Genomic DNA, 21,641 nt, shown 5'->3' with positions numbered 1-21,641 from the left:
TAGGGACTATGATCACTTCTATTAAACTACTGATGGGAAAGGTATTTTTTTCATTGATTTTAATTTGGGTGTTTTTTTTCCTTAGAAGAGTCTCTGAGATTCATTTAGCTGAGAGCTTCTTTCAGATGGGAATGGCCTTTCCCTTGTGCTGCTCTGCACACTCTAGCATGAGATCTCAACTCTATTGACATGCAGGAAGAAATGATAATGATCACAGATATATTATCATCATTTTTTATTGTTATACTGTGATGATTTTATTTTTACTATGATTTAGTTTCCCCCCCCTGTGTTTTTAGGGTGGTTTTTCCATGTTTTCAGTTAATTTTACTTCTTATTATTTATTATTGCTATTTTTATTTTATTTTCATTATCTTGTTGCTGTTATCATTATTACCCTTACTATTCCCATTCCCATGTTTAAATTACTTATGAAGTCCTCACCTAGAGTCCTCCTAGTGGTTGTCAGCCTTTCTCTCCAGCGCTGGGTGTTGCACAAGGCTGCCTGGAGTGGGCTTCGGCCAGTTCTACCTCTAGTTTTAAGTTTTAATGGTTAAATAATATTCATAGTGACACCATTTGTAATTAACGAGACTTCCTCATTCTGGTTTCATTGCTTTTTAACGTGTGGTGCCTCTATTGTGTTTAAAGCTAGCACTTGTTGAGCAGGTTGCCCAGGGAGGTGGTGGAAGCCTCATCCCTGGAGGTTTTGAAGGCCAGGCTGGATGTGGCTGTGAGCAACCTGCCCTAGTGTGAGGTGTCCTTGCCCGTGGCAGGGGGTTGGAACTGGCTGATCCTTGAGGTCCCTTCCAACCCTGACACTATGATTCTATGAAGATGGCATCCAAACTAGAGCACATCAAAAATAATTCCCAATTCCTTCTTATTTTTTTGCAGATTATTTAGATTATTTTTCCTCTTTTTTTTTTATGTTACCTCAAAATATGTCTCCAGCCTTATGCTGTGATGAACTGCAGGCATTTCAGACTGTTTGGTATTTCCAGTGACCTTTCAGATTTTTCTAGCCAATTTCAGCCTGCTGAAGGAGGAAGGGTGAGGAGTTTCCTCAGCCTGGTTGTTGTTGCTCTTCAGCCAGTTAGGGCTGGTGAGATAATACATTTTTGTCTCTCTCCATGCACTTCCAGGGTTTCATCTCTATAACAAGCTGCCTTCTGTCGTTCCTGAAAGCTGTTTGCTGATATTTGTAGGACTCATCATGGGGGGAATCATCTATGGCTTAAATGACAGGTCCCCCCCAGTTATGGACAGCGACATCTTCTTCCTCTACCTCCTGCCGCCCATCGTCCTGGACGCAGGCTACTTCATGCCCAGCCGCCCCTTCTTTGAGAACATCGGCACCATCCTCCTCTACGCGGTGGTGGGGACCATATGGAACGTGTTTGGGATCGGCTTCTCCCTCTATGGGATCTGCCAGGTGAAAGCCTTCCAGCTGCAGGATGTGTCGCTGCTGCACAACCTGCTCTTCGGCAGCCTGATCGCGGCGGTGGATCCCGTGGCGGTGCTGGCCGTGTTCGAGGAGATCCACGTCAACGAGAAGCTGCACATCCTGGTCTTTGGGGAGTCGCTCCTCAACGATGCTGTGACCGTGGTAAGGGCTGGACCTGCAGTGTTTCATCTGCACAGGAAGGATGGGCAGCTGCTGAGGGGTGAGAGTGAGACCTGCGGGGGGGAAAAGCATCGACAACCTCTTCTCGCAGAGGAATCCTCTGTCTGCTTCTCTGGTCTGAGGCACTGAGAAGCTTTCAGGTGAACATTGGGAAGAGAGAACGTTATGAGGAGAGCCTGAGGGAGCTGAGGGCTCTGTAGCTCAGAGAGGAGGAGACTAAGGGGTGACCTCATTCATGTTTATAAAGATGTGCAGGGTGAGTGCCAAGAGGATGGAGCCAGGCTCTGCTGGGTGATGCCCAGTGCACAAGGGGCAATGGTGGAAGTTGAGGCATAGGAAGTTCCATGTTTCACTGTGAGGGTGGCAACACTGGAACAGGCTGCCCTGGGAGGTTGTGGAGTCTCCCTCTCTGTAGAGATTCCAAACCCACCCTGGACATTGCATTTCTGGGCACCCTGCTGCGTGTGACCCTGGTTTAGCAGGGCAGTTGGACTAGATGACTTCCAGAGGTCCTATCCAACCCCTCACTGCTCTGTCATTCTGTGCTATCTCTGACTATATCTGAGACAGACATTCACTTGGGTGCCACAGCCCTCCCCTGGTAGGAGCCTGACCTCCAGAGGCAGTCGCTGCCCCTGCAGTGGCGGAAATCCCAGCGGCACGTTTCAGCCTCCTTGCTACCCATGGCCACGTGTAGGCAGCGTCTGCTCACCGGCCGGTTGTGCCTTTCCTCTCTCCCCGCCAGGTGCTGTACAAGCTGTTCCGCTCCTTCTGCGAAATGCCCGCGGTCAAAAGCCTGGACGTGCTGGCTGGAGTCGGGAAGTTCTTCGTGGTGGGGCTGGGGGGCGTGCTGGTGGGGCTGGCCTTCGGGCTGACCGCCGCCTTCACCACACGCTTCACCAAGGACATCCGCGTCATCGAGCCGCTCTTCGTCTTCCTCTACAGCTACCTCTCCTACCTCACCGCCGAGATGTTCCACCTCTCGGGCATCGTTGCGTGAGTTCCCCCCTGCCCCCAGCTTCTCACTGGCCCAGGAAACCTTTCTGGCTGTGTCTGCACACCCACAGATTGTGTTGCATTGGAAGGCAGCCTTCAAAGGTGGTCTTGTCCAGCCCTCCTTGTGGTGGGTTGAAAATTCCCCCCAACGCTGAGCTGCCAGAGCAGCTCAGCTGGAAGCACAGGGAGCTGGATTTGCAAGCAAAACTACAGGCTGCAATGAAATGCAATGAATCTATACAAAATAGACAATATTTACAGTATTTGCAGCTATTTCCAATTCATAAACAGCACAAGAAACCCCCTGGACAAAAACCAGGGGTGCTGCTCAGGGCCACAGCAAGTCTGATCTTGAATGCTTCCAGGGATGGGGCCTCAACCACATCCCTGGGCAGCCTGTTCCAGTATTTCATCACCCTCATTGTGCAGAACTTCTTTCTTATATCCAACCTCAATCTCTCCTGCTGCAGTTCCAAACCATTGCCCTTATCCTATCACCACAGGCCCTTCTAAACAGCCCTTCCCCAGCCTTCCTGTAGGTCCCCTTCAGACACTGAAATACAGCTCTAAGGTCTCCCCAGAACCTCCTCCAGGCTGAGCAGCCCCAATTCTTTCGGCTTGTCTTCATAGGAGAGGCTCTCCAGCTCTCTGATAATCTTTGTGGTCTCCTCTGGACCCACTCTGGCAGGTCCATATCTCTCTTGTGTTGGCAGCCCGCAGAGCTGGACACAGCACTCCAGGTGAGGTCTCACCAGAGGGGAATAAAGTGGCAGAATCACTTCTCTTGACTTGCTGGCCATGCTGCCTTTGTTGTAGCTCAGGCTGCCATTGGCCTTCTGGGCTGCAAGTGCATACTGAGGCATATCAGAAAAAGCTTCAAAGCAGGATTGCTTAGGTGAAATCTGTGTGTGGCAGCAAAGAAGGAGGATGAAAGGCTGTGGGGGAGCAGAGGTGTAACCCTATTTCATACATTACACAATGACACATCCATGGTGATGGCTGCAAGTCACAAACAATCCAGATGACTATTGCTGGGCAAGATTGGTTTATGTAGGGTGAGGAATGTTCCTCTCATCTCCATGGATTTTGTTTGGAAAGCAGTGAGATGTTTGGTAGATTTGGCAGAGCCAGAAGAGGTTTTCTTGGCCTGTTTAGTTATTTTTCTGTGTCACCAACTCAACCAACAGCCGAAGAGGTGCAAGGAGTATTGGATCAACTCCTCAGGAGGGTTTGATCCCAGTTTACAGCACGTTTGTTCTAGCACTCTCCCTCTCATCTGCATGCCCTACCTACCAGCCAGCTTTGGGTGGTGGCCTCAAGGGCATGCTGAGGCAGAGCTCATGGTGACAGAACAAAGAGAGTGATGGAGTGGGAGTTGTGTTTCTGTGCAGAGCTGAAGCCTGGAAATAATTCCTGCTGTTTGGGTGTGGAGGAGGTCTGATGGACACCTCTGCTCTGGAGATTCTGACTGATTGCCAGAGGCTGAGACCCAGCTCTGTCTGCCCTCCTGATTGAGGCTCATATCCATTATCTCCAGTAGTGCTGGAAGTCTATTGAGCAAGTTCAGCCAAAGTTATCAGAGGTGGAAGTTTTGAAGGTACTAACCCCAAAATTCTTGCAATTGCAGTTGTTACACTCTTCAGCCTAAATCCACTTTAGAGCACAGGCAGGTTACTCTGTGAAGCTTCTGTACAGCAATATGGGGCAGACATGGACATAGACTGGCTGGCTGCAGCAGCTGTCCCACACTGTGTCAGGTACCAGCTCATGGATTCCCACATGACTTCCAGGATCAGTGAAGCAAAACTGTTTGGTTCTGTAAAGTTGGGCTCTCACAATTTCTAATCCATAGCTTACAGAATCACAGGATGGTGGTGGTTGGAAGGGACCAGAGCAAGTTGCCCAGGATCACAATGTTCAGGCAGGTTTGGAAGGAAGTAAGTTTTTCCTTACATTTAGATGGAAACTCCTGGTGTTCCAGTTTGTGCCCATTGCTCCTTGTCTTGCCACTGGGCATTACTGAGACGAGTCTGGCCCCATCCTCTAGCCCTGCATCCTTCAGCTATTGATAAGCATTGAGAAGATCCCCTCTTGATTTTCTCTTCTCCTGGCTAAACAGCCCCAGGACTCTCATCATCACAGAGATGTTCCAGGCCCCTCAGCATCTTTGCAGCCTTCCCTGAACTCTCTCCTGTAGTTCCCTGTCTCTCTTGAACTGGGAAGCCCAGAACTGGACCTAGCACTCCACATGTGGCCTCACTAAGGCAGAGTAGAGGGGAGGAGGAACCTCCTTCAATCTGTTGGCCACATTCATCTTAATGCACCCCAGGAAACCATTGACATTCTTGGCCACAAGAGCACCTTCCTGGCTCGTGGTGAACTTGTCCACCATTACTCCCAGGTCCTTCACTGCAAAGTTGCATTCCAGCAGGTCATCCTCTCACCTGTACTGGTGCAAATAAAGCAACTAATTAATTATTGTTTTCACTAAGTAGCTCTTCCAATAACATGAATCATTTGGGGCCAGGATTTTCAGTTCTAAGAGAGGCAACTGAGCTTCTTGCTTACCCATTGTGCATTTCACTTGCAGAGAATGTGCTGAAGGAAGGACAGATATAATAATGGATATAATCCAGATATAATAATGGATATAATCCTGGAGGTCAAAGAAAGCTCACCTCAGAAAGCAGATGAAAACCAGAGTGGTTTAGTCCTCCCGCTTTCTGCAGGCTGATATCTGTTGCATTTGGTTCTCCTACCTAAAATGAGTCAGCTGGTGCTGAGGGTCACAGCCATTTAATATTTCCCAAAGGGCTACAAAGTGCACTTAGGCTGCTGCAGTGTAAACAGCTGTAAATCTGATAGTAATGAAGAGAAAAAGAAAATAAACAAACAAAGTCAGATAGCAGCCAGGCACAGGAGGAGCTGGAAGACCAATTTGAAAAGCAATGATGCTGCTGTGGGTATAAAACCATTCCTCTATCATGCAGATTTTGTTTCCTCAAGTGGTTAATAGGAGCAATATTCCAGCATTACTGCAAACAATTCTAGCTCTGGGAATAGGTGAGAGAAAGCCTATTTATAGGAGCATAAGACAGAGCAGGGAAATAAATAAGCTGCATAATCATCATGGAGCAGAAAACATTCAATCCTAATGGTGTCTGCTCCTATCAATCACCATCTCCTGTACCCATTATGGAACCCATTTTCTATTCTTTTGAATAATGCATTGTTCCAAAAGCAAAACAACTGCAGAGGCAGCTGATTCCTGCACTGCTGCTCTTGGAATTGCCAAATCACAAATGCCTCCATTATATATCTTGATTTCAAACCATTCAGTCATTTGTGACCAGGGAATACTGCGTTAGGAGAAGCAGATCTTGGCAGTTTGTCTCCTTGAAAAATAATTTGATAGCCAGAAATCAATTTGTTTAAAAGAAAATAAATCTGTGAGTGCAACTCAGGCTGCTAAACAGTTCTGCAGATGGCTTTTGCTTGATCTATTTTTCTCTCTTTTTAAAACAAAAGTTTCTTTTTAAAACTATTTTAATCTTCTTTTTTTCCCCCATTTTATCTTTTAAATTTGTATTTTAATTTCTCCTTTCTCTTTTCTTTCTTCTTTCCTTGCTCCTTTCCCCCTTCCTCTCCTCCTTGCTCCTTTTCCCCTTCCTCTCCTCCTTTGCTCTTCTTCAAACCTCTGATAAATATTTCCCCCCAGCACTGTTGTTGACTTTCTTAGTGCTTTAAGTCGAGCAGGAATGAACACAGCTGTTGTCCAGTCCTTTGCTTTGGTACAGCCACAGATGCCAAGTGAAGATGTGCTGGTGATGCACTGATGAGCCAGAAGGAAAGGAGCCTGTGCTCTGTTTGGTAGCAGCAGTACAGAGAAGGAGCAGTGATGCAGTGGCCAGCAGTGTCTTCCTGAAATCAAGAAATAGCTTTAGGAGGAGACAGTTGGGGTCTTTGGTTTCACTCAGGTTATAAAACCTCAACCAGAGCACAATCAGCTCTGCTCATCTGCAAACTGTCCTGTTCACTGGGTCAGGGGACAAGCCTGGGTTGGTTCCATCAAAGCCCAGAGAGGTTAGACAAGATGACCTTTAAGGATCCCTTCCAACCTGATGTGATCTGTGAATCTGGTCATAGTTAGTGTCTAAACTAAGTCTGTCAGACCCAGGTGCACTTCTGCAAGCTGAGGATCTGCTCTGTAGGCTTGTCTGCATGTAAACAGATCTCAGGAGTGCAAAGTTGTTTTGGTAATGCTGCTGCAATGTTTAGAACAAAATATTTCTCTCCAGGTTAAAAATATTTATATATACATATACAACCAAGGAACATTGTATCTTTGAGCACTCAATTTTGTTGACCTCCTGAGACTGCTGGCCTGAAAATGTATTGATTTGCAAAGCTGATGAATTAGGCTGACTGGAACTGGAAGAACCAATTACTCACCAAAAAAACCAAACCAAAACATTGCAAAGCAGAAGCTTTAATTGGTGCAGCAGACTTCAGAAGTGACCTTGGGCGTGCGGTACCCAAGGAGGTCAGATGTTCCAACTGTGATAACAGCATTTCTTGGTTCACTCTGTGGCCTTATGAGTGTGCTTGGGTGTTTTGTTGTCTCTTGGTTGCATGGTGTCACTGGCTGCCTAGCAGTGCCCAGATAATCTGTAGAGCAAGGATTGTCAGGCTTAGAAGCACACAGTGTGAGGTGTGTCAAATGCCTGAGCTTCTCCAGCTTCAGGTTATTTTTGTTCCTTGGGTGAAGGGCTGCTCTGATTCTCTGAGTCCTGCTGCAGTGAGCAGGTGTCAGCCAAACCCACAGGAATCACAGTCCTGGGGTCCCCAGCTCAAGAGAGACAGGGAACTACTGGGGAGAGTCCAGCAGAAAAGACAAAGATGCTGAGGGGACTGAAGCATCTTTGTGATAAAGAAAGGCTGAGCGCCCTGGGGCTGTTTAGCCTGGAGAAGAGCAGCCCCAGAGGGGATTTGCTCCATGCTGATTAATAGCTGAAAGGTGGGGTCAAGAGGATAGGGCCAGACCCCTTTCAATGGTGCCTAGCAATAGGACAAGGGGCAACAGACAGAAACTAGAGCAGAGCAGGTTCCACCTAAAATTAAGTATGAACTTCTTTCCTGTGAGGGTGCTGAAGCTCTGGCCCAGGCTGCCCAGAGAGGCTGTGGACTTTCCTTCCATGAAGAGATTTCAAACCCACTTGAGTGCATTCCTCAGCAGCCTGTTCTAGGTGAATCTGCTTTGGTAGGGAGGTTGAACTGAATGATTTCCAGAGGTTCCTTCTAACCTCTACAGTTCTGTGATTCTCTGAACCCTATTTACACACTTCTCATGCTGAGGAGTGAGTTTCCATTCCCTCCAATGTCTTTCTCTCATTACAGGCACATGAAGTGGATTTCTAAGCATGAAACTTATCAGCCTGGGTGGTCAGAGTTTGTGCTGTGATGGGAAGAAATTGGACTAGTTAATTGTGGGCAGTGCTGTGTGCCTTTGATTAATGCAATAGATGGTGAAGTATTGATCTGTTTTAAACCAGATTCAAACAGTCTGGGCAACCTATGTAGTATTTTATTGTCTTGGTGGTCCTCCTGATCTTGGTGTGAGGTAAGAAGTGGAGCACTACCCAGTGAGATGTCTGCAAACATGTATACATGTATTAATGAATAATAATGTCTCTATTTATGTGCTCAAGTAGAAAAATCTCCTGGCTTGTTTCTGTCTTCTCAGCATCATTGCTTGTGCCATGGGCATGAAACGCTACGTGGAGGCCAACATCTCTCTGAAGTCTCACACCACAGTCAAATACTTCATGAAGATGTGGAGCAGTGTCAGTGATACCCTCATCTTCATCTTCCTTGGAGTTTCCACCATTGGAGAAAACCACGAGTGGAACTGGCCATACATTTGCTTCACTGTCATTTTCTGTCTCGTTTGGAGAGCTCTAGGTATGGTGAAATGATTTAGGTTTAGTTGTTATGTTAGTGTTTATGGAAGTGAACATTTGGGCTCCATTAAAGGAGAGAGTGCTCCTGCCCTTGTCATCATCTTCCTTTCCTGCTTGTGCTGGGTTGTGTGGTATCCCAGATGTGAATGCAAGGGCTGAAGTGGGACACCCCAGCTGATGCTTCCCTCCTTCTCCATCGCTCCCTCAGCAGCAAGTCTTGCATTTCCCTGCCATTTCTTGCTCCAGTCACCACAGACTGCACGAGTGATAAATAGAAATTCTCACAATATCTGTTTTAGTGATGCTTCTGTCTTAGACCCTCCTTTGATTGCTGGGATCTCCTCTTCCATTTCAGTGTATCTTAGTCCCTTGATGTCTCTGTGGTAGTAGGGAGGTTGTAAGAGCATAGCTTGGGATCAGAAAGCCATGGGGCCTCTGGCTGTGTATTCTAAATTGCAGAGGTCTAAGGGATTTATTTCATAACAAGTTTGGGTACAGCAGCAACCTTAAAGGGGAGGATGGAGGAACCTTCAAGCAGCTGTCTCTGGAGATGCTGTTTTGCTTTACAGCTTACTGCTGGGTGGAGGAACAGCAGGACCTAAAATGTGAGGATGTTTCTGCTCCTGCTCAGGGATTTCAGCTAAGGACTGGGAATGTCAGAACTGCATAGAATGAGGGAATTGCTGAGGTTGGCAGGGACTTCTTGAGATCATCTGGTCCAACCTGCTGCCTAAGCAGGGGCACTTGGCAGGACTCTACCCAGACAGCTTTTGATTATCTCCATGGATGGAGACTCTACAACCTCCCTGTGAAATCTATTGCGGTTTTGACCAACCTCACATTCTTTAGTTATCACTAAGTCACTTTTAAAGAGAGCTATGCATGAAAATATTCTTTAAAGATAATGAAAACCCAAATCCTAGTCCTAGAATACTCTGGGATCCCATTTCCATGCATTGTAAATGAACAGGGGGGAAAAAAAGCTGTGTTTTGCCATTGTCCCCAGCTGTATTTTGTGCTGATTTGATGTCAGAGAGGCTGATTCTCCCCTGCTTCTTACAGTGTGCCTTGGCTGTCACCTAAGTGGGTGCAGAGTCCCTCCCTTCTCATGTATGGGTGCTTTTGTATGTTAATTTTATCTGCAATGATAACAGAGCACACTTCCCCCACCCCTTTTTTCTTGGCAAAGAATTTGAGAGCTGAGAAACATTCAGCAGGATTTATGTTTACAAATGACTGAGTCAAGCAGCGAGCTCAAATTTGATGGACACCTCAAGAAATTGCTTAAATAGGCTAGGCCATGATTAGCAAGACAGAGCAGAATGGGCTTTATTAGCTGGTAATACACATGCCAAGGTTTGTTTTAATAACTCTGCACCATAAATGCACTTGGAAATGTGCTTATTAGTCAGTTGTGGGCAAGTTCAAAATGCTTTACTGTGATTGAGCGCTTTACTCTGAAATTATTTGCTCAGAAGTAGTTCTGAGTGAATTTGACTTTTTCTTTCCCTACCTAAAAAGATGCTTCATTGCAAGATGTAAGATTGCAGAAGCACACTGAAAAACTTCTGGCTCTCTAAACACAGCTCTTCTGATGCAGCAAAGTGTTAGGGAAGGGCTCAGTGCTGCAGCCAGGAAATAAACTTCTTTCTCTAGTCAAAATCCCCCTTGGATTAAATAAAGACACACAAGCCAGGGCTGAAAACCATCTTGCATATCTGATCCCTTTTCTGCAGGCTGCAGGTGGGCTGGTAGGATGCAAACTGGGCAGGGTGCTGCTGCTGGGACATTCCTGCTGTGGAGGTGGTGGTTGAGATTAGCCCCTGACCTGCTCAGACTCATCCAGCAGCTTGAGGCACTGGGCCAGAAATGGGAGGCACCCACGGAGTCTGCGTGCAGGAATTGGGGACTTTGGGGTTGACAGTGCTGGGATTAGGGTCTAAATTGGCATTTACAGGACCCTCCCAGTGCTCTTGAATGAGAAATGATTCTGCTGAAGCCTGCAGACTGGAACTGCTTTGCTATGAGAGATAATCTAGAAAGCAGGATGCATTAACTCCCTGACAGCACCTCTGTTCCCCTATTAGCCAAGCACCAGGGAGGTTTTCTCCTGCTGTTAAGGTGTATCTCCAGAACAAAACAGATTCTGCACAAAATGATTAATGGCATGACTTCTCTTGGGGTACACTGGCCATGGATTCATTTAGGGAATTCTAACAATAATTTATGAGGAAGGGTTAAATTAAGACAAAGGCCAGGATATCAGTGCAAGGAAGTTTTGTTCCTCTAAATCCTCAGCACTGCCTGAGCTTTACAGTAGCTGCAGCTGTGGTCTGAGAGATATTTTGTTAATGAATTAATTTGTTTATACCTGGAAACCAAAGCAGTTCACATCTGCTGGTCTGGGCACCTGCTCCACAGAGCTCTGGAGATGGGGAAGGTGTAGCAACGATCATTTAGGTGAGTTCTTTGTTCCTGATCATCCCCAGCTTTTTGTTTCCTCCAGAGCAGTCTGATGTGCAATCAAAGTTGAGATATTTTCAGTTGCACCTGCCTGGGAGGGGGTTTGATGTACACATATTGCAAAGGCACTGTTCTTGGAGCTGATTTATTTTCCAAACACCCTTCAGATGAGCAACAGTGCTGTGAATGCAGCTAATTCCTAGCAAAAGTCAGTCACAGTCTGTGCCTTCAGCTCTCACAATGGTCATTAATCTCCAGGAAACATGTTTATCTTATCTGTTGGTATTAAGATCAGAACTTGCTGATTTAAGGCCCGACTTCTTGTACCTTTCTGCATCTGTTTATGTATTTGCAACTAATAAATCACTATAAATTTGACTGTAAATGACTATAAATTACACCAATGGCTGTGTCACCTTACATTCATACAGCATAAATCTTCTGAGTGAGTGATTTGTGAAGAAGCACCATTAACACAGGCAGAAGGCAGCTGCTGATCCCAGCCACTGTGTGGGAGCTGTGGGAAACTAGAGGGTAACTCATGGCTGAACTGTTGCTGGTGGTTTACCTCAAGAGCATTTACAATCCAAACAATTCAGTCTTTTGCTATCACCAGTTAGAATAAAGCAATTCATGTTTCAATTCATTTCTAGGAATTGGGGCCCTGTATCATGACAAGAGTAAAGTTTCAACTGGTCCATGAACATGGAATTGCCCTAAAGGCTTTAACTACCATCAGAATGAAAGTGCTGATGCATCCTGTGTTGCCAGTGCTCGCTGGCTGTTCAGCACTGAGCTGATGCTTAACACCAAGTCATCAAGTGAAGATGTTCTGAGCACCCATGGACATGGGAGTGGCATGACACTAAAGCTTCCCTGCAGGGCTCAGGGTCCTGAAGGAAGCTCTGTTTCTGAGCTGGAGTGAGACAAGCACAAGGCTGAGTGAAAAAAAAAGCCAAGAGAGTTTGCTACAAGATGGGCTACCTTAAATTCCATAGCTGTGCAAACCCCCAGGGCTGTGGCCAGGCAGTGGTGTTTGTAATCCCCCAAATCTGAAATGTATTGAGGATTAATTTTTGTTTGGACAAGACAAATGCAAACCTGTTGGACCTGGCTGGGAGAAAAGCCCTTCTGCAGTGGCATATTGGGAATACACTACCTCAGGTCCTGGCCAGTTCCTTGTGCTTGGTGTTCAGTGATGTTTTACTGTAAAATATACCATAAGAGTAGGAGTTTTATCTACCTGCTTTGTTGTTGTTGTTGCTTGATGTGCTCCCATCTTCTTTTCTGCTTTTTCAGGGGTCCTTGTGCTGACTTTCTTTGTGAACAGATTTCATGTGAACACCATCACTGGCAAAGACCAATTCATTATAGCATATGGGGGCCTCCGAGGAGCCATTTGTTTCTCTTTGGTTTTCTTGCTCCCTGACTTTCACAGGAAGAAGCTCTTCATTGCAGCAACAACTGTTGTCATCCTCTTCACCGTGTTCATACAGGTAAAAACAGTCTCAGTATCATCCCATCATTAGCAGGGGTATGGAATGGGCATGATTTCCCCTCCCCCCCTCAAATCATAGAATTGTGTAGACTGGAAAAGATCTTTAAGATCATTGAGGCCAACCAATAGCCCAAGACTACCAAGCTCACCACTAAGCCATGTCCCTAAGCACCACGTCTGTATATCTCTTAAATCCCTCTAGGGATGGTGACCCTACTGCTCTAGGCAGCCTGTTCCAGGGCTTCACAATCCTTTCAGGGAAGAAATTATTCCTCATGTCCAACCTAAATGTCTATGTCTGTTGGCACAATCTGAGGCTGTTTGCTCTCATCCTGTCACTTGCTGCTTGACTGAAGAGACCAACACCCATTTGGCTCCAACCTCCTTTCAGGGAGTTGTAGAGAGTGAGAAGGTCTCCCCTCAGCCTGCTTTTTTCCAGGCTAAACAACCCCAGATCCCTCAGCCACTTGTCAGAAGTCTTGTGCTCTACACTCTTCAGCAGCTTTGTTGCCCTTCTCTGGACAGGCTCCAGCACTTCAATGTCCTCCCTGTAGTGAGTGGCCCAAAACTGAACCCAGTATTCAAGGTTTGTGAGGTTGTGACTAGCAGTTGTTGACTGCTAGTGTTGTGCTGAAGTGTTTGCCATGATAATCTATCCCATCTTTCATAGAATCAATAAGGTTGGAAAAGACCTTTGAGACCATCAAGTCCAACCTGTCACCCAACACCTGGTGACTAACTAAACCATGGCTCCAAGTGCCACGTCCAATCCCCTCTTGAACACCTCCAGGGACGGTGACTCCACCACCTCCCTGGGCAGCACATTCCAGTGGCCAATTACTCTTTCTGTGAAGAGCTTTCTCCCCACCTCCAGCCTAAAATTCCCCTGGCACAGCTTGAGACTGTGTCTTCCTGTTCTGGTGCTGGTTGCCTGGGAGAAGAGACCAACCCCCACCTGCCTACAACCTCCCTTCAGGTAGCTGTAGAGAGCAATAAGGTCTCCCCTGAGCCTCCACTTCTCCAGGAAGACCTGATTCATCCATAATTGGGATAACAGTGGTGAAAATTGTCCAGAATGCTACTGGCAAAGGTTTCCCCTCTGAAGTAGAGCTTTGATGTGTTTTATGTGAGAGCAAAGCCAACACAATGCAAATTCTACAGCTAGTGTGCTGTCTGAGCAAGGTAAGGACCTCTTGTAGGCCTTGTTATGAAATAAAATGCCACTTGAGCCACAAAGGTCACTCTGATCCCATAGTTGAGGAGATGGGAAGATGCTGGAGATATTCCAAAGCCTCTGAACATAGGCAGCAAGAATGTTGAGGTTTATGGTTGGTTGTCTCAGTGTTGGTAGCTCCCAAGTGGGACAATTTAAAGGGATCTGATGTTGAAGGAATGTTCCTAGCATAGTCTGAGAATGAGTTCCATTTTAGGGGTGCATCCAACAGCTGGAGCACCAACAGCCATTAGCTGTGCACCAAAATACTTTGCATGCCTGCCTGAGACGTTTCCACATCCATGCAGCAGAGCAGCTGCTGTTGCTTTGTGATGATGCAGCAGGAAGGGGATTGCATTAGTGCTTCCACTGGAAAAAAACTGGGGTGTGTTACTTGTTATAAAAGCAAGGGAAAGCAGAAGGCAGTAAAAAAGTCATGGTACATTTGATTTATTTGCTTCTAGTTTTTCTTTTATAACTCAGCCCTGTTGCCACCTGCTTTCTCTTTCTGCCCTGGTGATTCTTGGGTTGTTTCTAGTTGCTCTGAGGTATTTAGTTTATTGGTGAAAGCAGGAATGGACTTTAAATTATTATTATTAATCTTGTTATTGTTATTTTATATTTTTACTTTATTATTATTATTATTATTATTATTATTATTATTATTATTATTATTATTATTATTATTATGTTTATGTTTATGTTTATGTTTATGTTTATGTTTATGTTTATGTTTATTTTTAAAGACTGGTTTCCACTGTGGGTTTTTGTTGGGGTTTTCTTTCTTTGCAAAGCCCCATTCTGTAGAAGGCCTGTGGGAGCATCTGAGAAGGGATGAGGACAGTAGGCCTGGGGGAGAGCTTCTTGTGACCTTTCAGCATTTCAAGTGCTCTGTAAGAAAGATGTGGAGAATCTCTTTAGCAGGGGCTGCTGCAACAGGATGGCTTTAAGCTAAATGAGGGGAGATTTAGACTAAAGCTGAAGAGGACATTGTTCACACTGAGGATGGTGAGACACTGTCCAAGATTGCTCAGAGAGGTGTTGGAAACCCCACCTCTGCAACCTGTCCAGGTCGGGTTGTTTGGGCTCTGAGCAACCTGATGTGGTTAAAGATGTCCCTGCTCATTGCAGGGGAGTTGGACGAGACGACCTTGAAAGGTCCCTTCCAACCCAAACGATTCCGTGATCTGTAGCTTGGGCTGCTCTTGGAGAGCATGCAGGAGGTGCCGCATCTGATTCCTGCCCACGGTTGCATAGCTAGCGAGGACCCAGGCTGGTCAGCCTGCAGCTGGGGAAGGGGCAGAACCTGGTCTCCCCTCCAGGTGCGTGATGGAGGAAGGTCTGCTCTGCTGTGGGCACGGAGGAGTGGCTGTGCTGCGGGGCTGTGCTGCGCGGTTGTGCCGCAGGGCGCCGCGGAGCGCAGCTCGCAGGAGCAGGCAGGCAGCTCTCGGCATGGCTCTGACATCTAGTGGCGAAAACGTTCCTGCAGCCTTCCCTTGCGTGAAGGGTTTGGAAGTGACTCCCTGCTCCTCTCGGCCCAGCATCAGGTCTAAGGACGAGGAGCCTCTTGGGGTTTCTCTGAAGCACCTCTTTTATTTCACCTGGCCTGCAGTGTCACGTTTGAAGGAGGATGTGGTGGGAGAATGGGGTTTGCCTGGTGCAAAGTGAGCAAGGCTGGCTCTCTTCTGTGTTCTGACACAAGATGTTAAGAGTGGGTCCCTGTAGGACTGAAGCAAGTGGGACAGAAGCCTGGGAATGATGCTGTGGAGAAAAGCTCCCTGAGAGGTCCTGCTGAAGGACCTGAGTTCTATGTGGAGCTGCTGACCCAGGGTTGCCCTCCTCCTGCCCTCAGATGGAGGGAGCAGAGCAGCTGCTGGGGCTCTGGGAGATGGTGAGTCCTGGTGACAGCTTCTGAGTGGCCTCACAGCTGAGCATCACCCCACAAGAGCACATTCCTTCCATTTGGTCTCCCTGAACCCCTCAGGGCAATGTGGAGGCATTGGAGTCGACTCTCTGCTTCCTCATGTCCACCTAATCCACCTCTTGAGCTGCAAAAATGGTCAACAAGTGTGACATGCCGACGGGCTTGGGGCTGAGACCCTCGGGGCAGCTGGGCTGCAGGCAGATTTGAGACTGAAAAGAGAGAGCAGGGGCTGGGGGTAGGGAGAGCACGCTTAGGTGGAGGCTGACAAGTTTTAAGATGCAAATGTGGGTCAGAAACTGAAAAGATCCGGTCAGTAGGCACCGCCGCTCACGCAGAGACACTCTGGAGGCCCAGACAAAGGTTGTTCTAAGGCAGCAGCTCCATTCTGCTGAGGCTTCGGAAAAGCCTTCCCAGGACTGGGGAAAGGGCTTTTGTGTAAGCTCAGAGCTCAACTGGTGATGTCATCTCCATGCAAAAGGGAGAGAGCTAAACAGGGTCTCTGGTGGGTGGGTGTCAGCAGGGCGACCCCTTGACCTCCAGCCATTCAGTGGGAACAGAGCATCTCTAAAGACAGACTTTGCTCAGGCTCCAGGTACCTGCAGTATTGTGTGGCTGAGGCCACCACCAGAACAGGGGGAGAAGAGCCAGTAAACTTGCTTAAAAGCTAAACCTGAAAGATACTGCTGTAGCTCAGCACAGAAAACACAGATTGGTACAACAGAGCAGGTGTCAAGATGACCCTTCAGAAACCTGGGTTTGCAAATGAGTCCTTCAGAGTGGTGTGCATTGGAATGGACCTTAAAGATCAGCTAGTCCCAACCTCCCTGCCATGGGCAGGGACACCTTCCACTAGGACAGGTTGCTCAAGGTCTCATCTAACCCGGCCTTGAACTCCTCCAGGGAGGGGGCATCCTCAACCTCCCTGGGCAACCTGTTCCAGTGTCTCACCACCCTCACTGGAAAGAATTTCTTCCTAGTCTCCAGTCTAACCTCTCCCCTTTGTTCTGTCTCCAGACACCCTCATGAAAAGTTCCTCTGCAGCCTTCCTGTAGGATTGTCGCCTTCAGGTATTAGAAGGCAGCTCTAAGGCTCCCTTGGAGTCTTCTCTGGCTCCCCAGCTCCCTCAGCCTATCCTCATAGCAGAGGTGTTCCAGCCCTTGGATCATCTCTGTGGCCCTCCAGCAGCTCTGTGTCCTTCTTGTGATGGAGATGCCAGAACTGGGGGCAGTATTGGAGGTGGGGTCTCAGCAGAGCAGAGTCAAAGGGCAGAATCCCCTCTCTTGCCCTGCTGTCCACACTCCTCTAGATGCAGCCCAGGACATGATTTGTCTTCTGGGCTGCATGAGCTCACTGCTGGCTCACGACACATGGGATTCCCAAGGTCAGGAAGGAGCAAAGTAGCTCAGACATTTCTGACCACAGAACTCCAAAATGCCCCTTTAGAACGAAAACAAATGCAGCTGATTATCCACTGAAAGCGAGAGTCCAGATTGCTGAATTTTGGTGGTATCTCTTATTTCTGAATTTGTGCAGTTTATGCTAGGTACTCTGAGCAGTGATGCAGTTTTTATTGCTATTAGCTGTTAAAATGACACATTAATTGTTTCTGCAATTAAAAATGTGTTCAACTTTCCTCCCTGCCAGCATTTGTGACATTCAGAAGTCATAAACCTCAAGCACTCCATCATTTTTGCTGTAAACATGTCCTACAGAAGTCATTTCCTGCAGAAGCCAAACTAAGAAATGCACCACAGCAGCACTTTAGAAGTTGTCTCATGAGGGCTTAGAGGACATTAAAACTCTTCCCTTGACCCTTCCCACCAGGTGGATACTTTGATTTGTAAACTTAGCCAAGGGCTGGCCACAGATTGTTGGAGCAATGATCTGCGACATATAATCCTCAAGAAGCTAGCAGACCAGTGCTGGCAGAGGCTGTGCTGGGGAGTCTCAAGGACTGTCATCACATCAGGCATTTGAACTTTGAACTTTTGAAGCCCCTTTCCATCTGGTAGGCTATAAGCAGGAGCAAGGCACAGGCTTGACCTTGCAATTATTGGCTGACTTTTTGTGGTCTTTGAGATGCCAGATGAGGAGAGCGGAGCATTTCCCCTCTCTGCCCACCCCCATCCTGGATGTGGACTCCTGCTGACAGGCTGGTACCACAAGCAAACAAAAGGTTTGGCTTAAAGGTGGGGCATCACAGAATTTGTAGTGTTGTCAGAGCTCTGCAGAGTTTTACCTTGCTGATAAAACCAAAGAGATGAGAAGGGGCCAGCTCCAACAGCAGGCCTTGTGCTGGCCAAGAACAAGGTAACTGTGGCTGATCCCACACCAGGATTTTTGTGCCAGTGAAGGTACCACTAAGAACATTTGGTGTGAAGAAAGGCTGAGTTTTGTCTCTGTGGTTATACAGAATACAGAATTAACCAGGTTGGAGAAGACCTTTGAGATCATTGAGTCCAAGCTATCACCCAACACCATCTCATCAACTAAAACATGGCACTAAGTGCCTCCTCCAGTCTTCTCTAGCAGCCCTTTGGGCCAGCGCTGCCAGCTCTAAGTGTCACTCATTTTCTCTTGTGCTGCAGGGGATGACCATCCGTCCTCTTGTTGACTTGTTGGCTGTCAAGAGGAAAAGAGAGAGTGCTCCTACAGTGGGAGAGCAGATCCACATCCGGGTGAGTGGTGCATCCACCAGCACGTGGCCAGGGCATTCCAATGTGCTTTGCTGATGGCAATATGGTCCTCTGAAACCTGGTGTGCCTCCAGGGGCTTGACAGCCCTGCAGTTTTATCTGACTCCTCTGCAGGCCAGTCCCTTTCCAGGTCTGAAGTTCTGTGCACCTTCCTAACCACGAATTGTTATTTTCATTGGAGCAGCAGCTGTCAAGTCAGGCTGATGTTGTGTTAGGTGGTGCACAAAGGTGACAGAAGATGGTCATAGAATCAACCAGGTTGGAAAAGACCTCAGAGATCATCAAGTCCAACCTATTACCTAATACCTAACACCTCATGACTAACTAAACCATGGCTTCAAGTGCCACAGCCAATCCTCTTTTGAACACCTCCAGTGAGGGTGACTCCACCACCTCCCTGGGCAGCACATTCCAATGGCAAATTACTCTTTCTGTGAAGAACTTTCTCCTCACCTCCAGCCTAAACTTCCCCTGGCACAGCTTGAGACTGTGACCTCTTGTTCTGGTGCTGGTTGCCTGGGAGAACAGACCTGGCTACAACCTCCTTTAAGGTAGTTGTAGAGAGCAATAAGGTCACGTGCCCAGATGTTTATATTCTAACCTCTGTCCACCTTTTCTGCGTCTCTGGAAACAGTGACAGCAACCAAGACTTGGTTGCTTTCAGGGTTGGGGTCTTTCATGTGTTCACCAGGCACATCACCAGCAGTTTGGATATGCCCCAAATCTGATGTTATTTTCTGGAAATCATGGATGCCCCCTCCTTGGAAGTGGTCAAGGCCAGGCTGGATGAGACTTTGAGCAACCTGGTCTAGTGGAAGGTCTCCCTGCTCATGGCAGAGGAGTCAGAACTAGATGATCTTTAAGGTTCCTTCCAACCCAAATCATTCCAAGTCCCTAACCCAAAAGAGAACTGTAATTCACCTTGCTCTTGCCATCCAAACCTTGTTGGCCTTTCTAATTATAGAGGACTTCTTCAGAGAGTGGGTCAGCTCCAGGAGGTGCTCTACACACCTCGCTGAGGCTTTGCCTTTGCATCTGCATCCAGTGTAGAGTCGTGGGCTTCAATCTGATTGTTTATGCCCAGCCACATTTTGGTGGGTATGGCTCCTTCAGGAATAATTTTGTCATCTTTTTGGGTAGCTAGAAATGAAGACATTAGGTCTGAGGACATTTATAGAAGCTGTTTGGCATCCTCACAATTAGGTTGTATTACAGGGCTTTGTCTGAGGTTAACAGAACAGTTCAATAGGCTGAAGAGGCTTTTCCTACCATGAACAGAGAATACTTTCTTCTTTTGTTAGGGTGTGAATAGCAAATCATCTCGGGAAATGTGTTTATTAGGAGATGTGAGCTGAAAATGGCCCTGTACCAATTAAGTTAAGTAGAGAAGGTAACAATGCAGATGGTTGGAAATCAGGGAGGCAGGAGCCAGAAGCAGCTTTCTTCCTGAAATTAATTTCTCCATTCAGGTGGTCAGGATGTCCTTGCTGGCAAGACTGATGAACAGCAGCAGTAGTGGGGCTCATTTGCTGGTCCTCAGACCATACAGCTGCTAATAGCGACGTGAGGACTCTAAACCTGTACCAGGCTGCAGGACTGAGTGAACCACTCTGACATTTTTCCCTCTCTGACCTCACAAAAATTAATTATGATGAGAGTTAGAGCTGGAGGAGGCTCCAGGGATGTTGGTAGCTAAGTGTGGAAGGGCAGTGACCCAGAGCAGAGCTTTCTCCCAGTTAGAGATGCCGGTAGGAGGGAAAATGATTTGGAAAACTGGAGTTTTAACTTCTAGGTGGGGGGGGGGGGGGGGGGGGGGAAATCAACATGCCTGGAATTCTGACTGTAATGTTAACCAGCAGTAATGGTTTTGTATGAGGCATAATATGGCCAATTATTTAATTCAGTGGGAAGTGTCTGAGGGAAGGCAGCATTCATTATTCAAGTCAAAGCATGATTTAGATGTTATCTACATCTCTATCCTGAAGATGCTGATCTCCTGAGACAAGTTGTCCTGCTTATCAAGGCCCAATATGCAGGACATGCAGGACATCAGCCCTCCTGTACCTATCATAAAGAGCAGATTCACCTCCCTTGGTGCTCATCCTTTGCTTGTGCAGACCTGAAAGCAAACAGCTGAACAACTTATTGTGCTCCAGAACCAAGGGATACACGTGGGTGCCTGGATGGGGAATTGGCCTGACATCCCCTTCCCTTGTTTACTGGAGCTGTGTAGTGAGCTGAAAGCATCCCCAGTTTCCTCAGCTGGCTTTTGATGTTTGTGCCTGAGTTCATCACATATGCAAGACATGCAACCGGTGTGTAGCAAAATCCTCTCTTCTGTTTAGTTCTTGGATCATCTGCTGGCTGGCATTGAAGATATATCTGGACACTGGGGACAGTATTACTGGAAAGACAAGTAAGGATTTGCCAAAATACAACTGTGTACATGTGTAGAAAAAAAAATGAGGCTGGTTTGTGTTCCCTGAGTTTCCACTGTGGGCAGCTGAGCCTTCCTTGTTCATCCCTGTGGCGCAAGGCAGGTGGCGGAGGGGCAGCTTTTCCTGTCCAAGGTGAGGCCAGGTTCTTGGGGCAGCACTTCCCTGCTTGCAGGTCCCATGTTGTACTTCACCCTGGAAAGAATCTTTTCTTCTCTCCTGCTGTGTTTGTGCCTTCTTGTCCAAAGACATCTGCTGGAAAGGAAAGGTGCCTGCCAGCACAACCCCAGCTTGCTTGTGTGGCTTCAGCCTTTCCCTGTCTGGCCAGCTGGGAGCTGAGGACCCCAGCTCAGTGTGTGCACAAGTAGCAGGACCACATGAGAGCTTGCAGCACTCAGATGGGCAACTGCTTGTGGTAGACTGAAATGTTATAGAGGATTTCTACAGATTTCTGTGGCCAAGTGCTCAATTTCATGAAGTTCTGGTAGGCTGTACATGGAAGAGATTTTTGGAAACACAACTAGCATAAAACCCACAACTAGCACTCTGCCAGGGTTAATTCCTCGGCTGTGCAGACACAGATGCAGCTAACTTCATGGGAAAGAGCATGGTTCATACAGCTGGCAGGGATGTTCTTGGGAATGCCAGTGCTTGGAAGTGCCACTAGAGGGTATGGGAATCGCTGCTTTTAAAGGACATCCTGGTTCCTCGTGAGGAGGTTTGTGAGCAGCCAACAACAGCCAGACTTGAGTGGCAGGATCTGATACCAGCTGGATCCTTCCCAAAGGCTGTGCTGCAATTGAACAGAAAGCAAGAGGAGATGAATCAAA

At 47.3% G+C, this 21,641-nt stretch overlaps 2 protein-coding genes across 2 annotated transcripts in view; both read left to right on the top strand.

Annotated features, from left to right (window-relative positions):
* The window catches only part of SH3BGRL (SH3 domain binding glutamate rich protein like), a 121,701-nt gene that overhangs the window by 60,557 nt on the left and 39,503 nt on the right, over positions 1-21,641 (top strand). The gene's annotated exons all lie outside the window — the stretch shown is intronic.
* The window catches only part of LOC104297021 (sodium/hydrogen exchanger 2), a 33,647-nt gene that overhangs the window by 1,029 nt on the left and 10,977 nt on the right, over positions 1-21,641 (top strand). Inside the window, 6 exon segments of the mRNA XM_054169312.1 lie at positions 1,146-1,609; positions 2,373-2,623; positions 8,367-8,584; positions 12,346-12,542; positions 18,270-18,359; positions 20,722-20,792. Of these exon segments, the coding sequence (XP_054025287.1) occupies positions 1,146-1,609; positions 2,373-2,623; positions 8,367-8,584; positions 12,346-12,542; positions 18,270-18,359; positions 20,722-20,792 (1,291 nt within the window).

Source organism: Dryobates pubescens, chromosome 18 (assembly GCF_014839835.1).
Source record: "Dryobates pubescens isolate bDryPub1 chromosome 18, bDryPub1.pri, whole genome shotgun sequence".
In the NCBI taxonomy this organism is placed as follows: Eukaryota; Metazoa; Chordata; class Aves; order Piciformes; family Picidae; genus Dryobates; species Dryobates pubescens.
The sequence above is the reverse complement of the archived record's forward strand: the minus strand, read 5'-3'. Positions and strand labels throughout refer to the sequence as shown.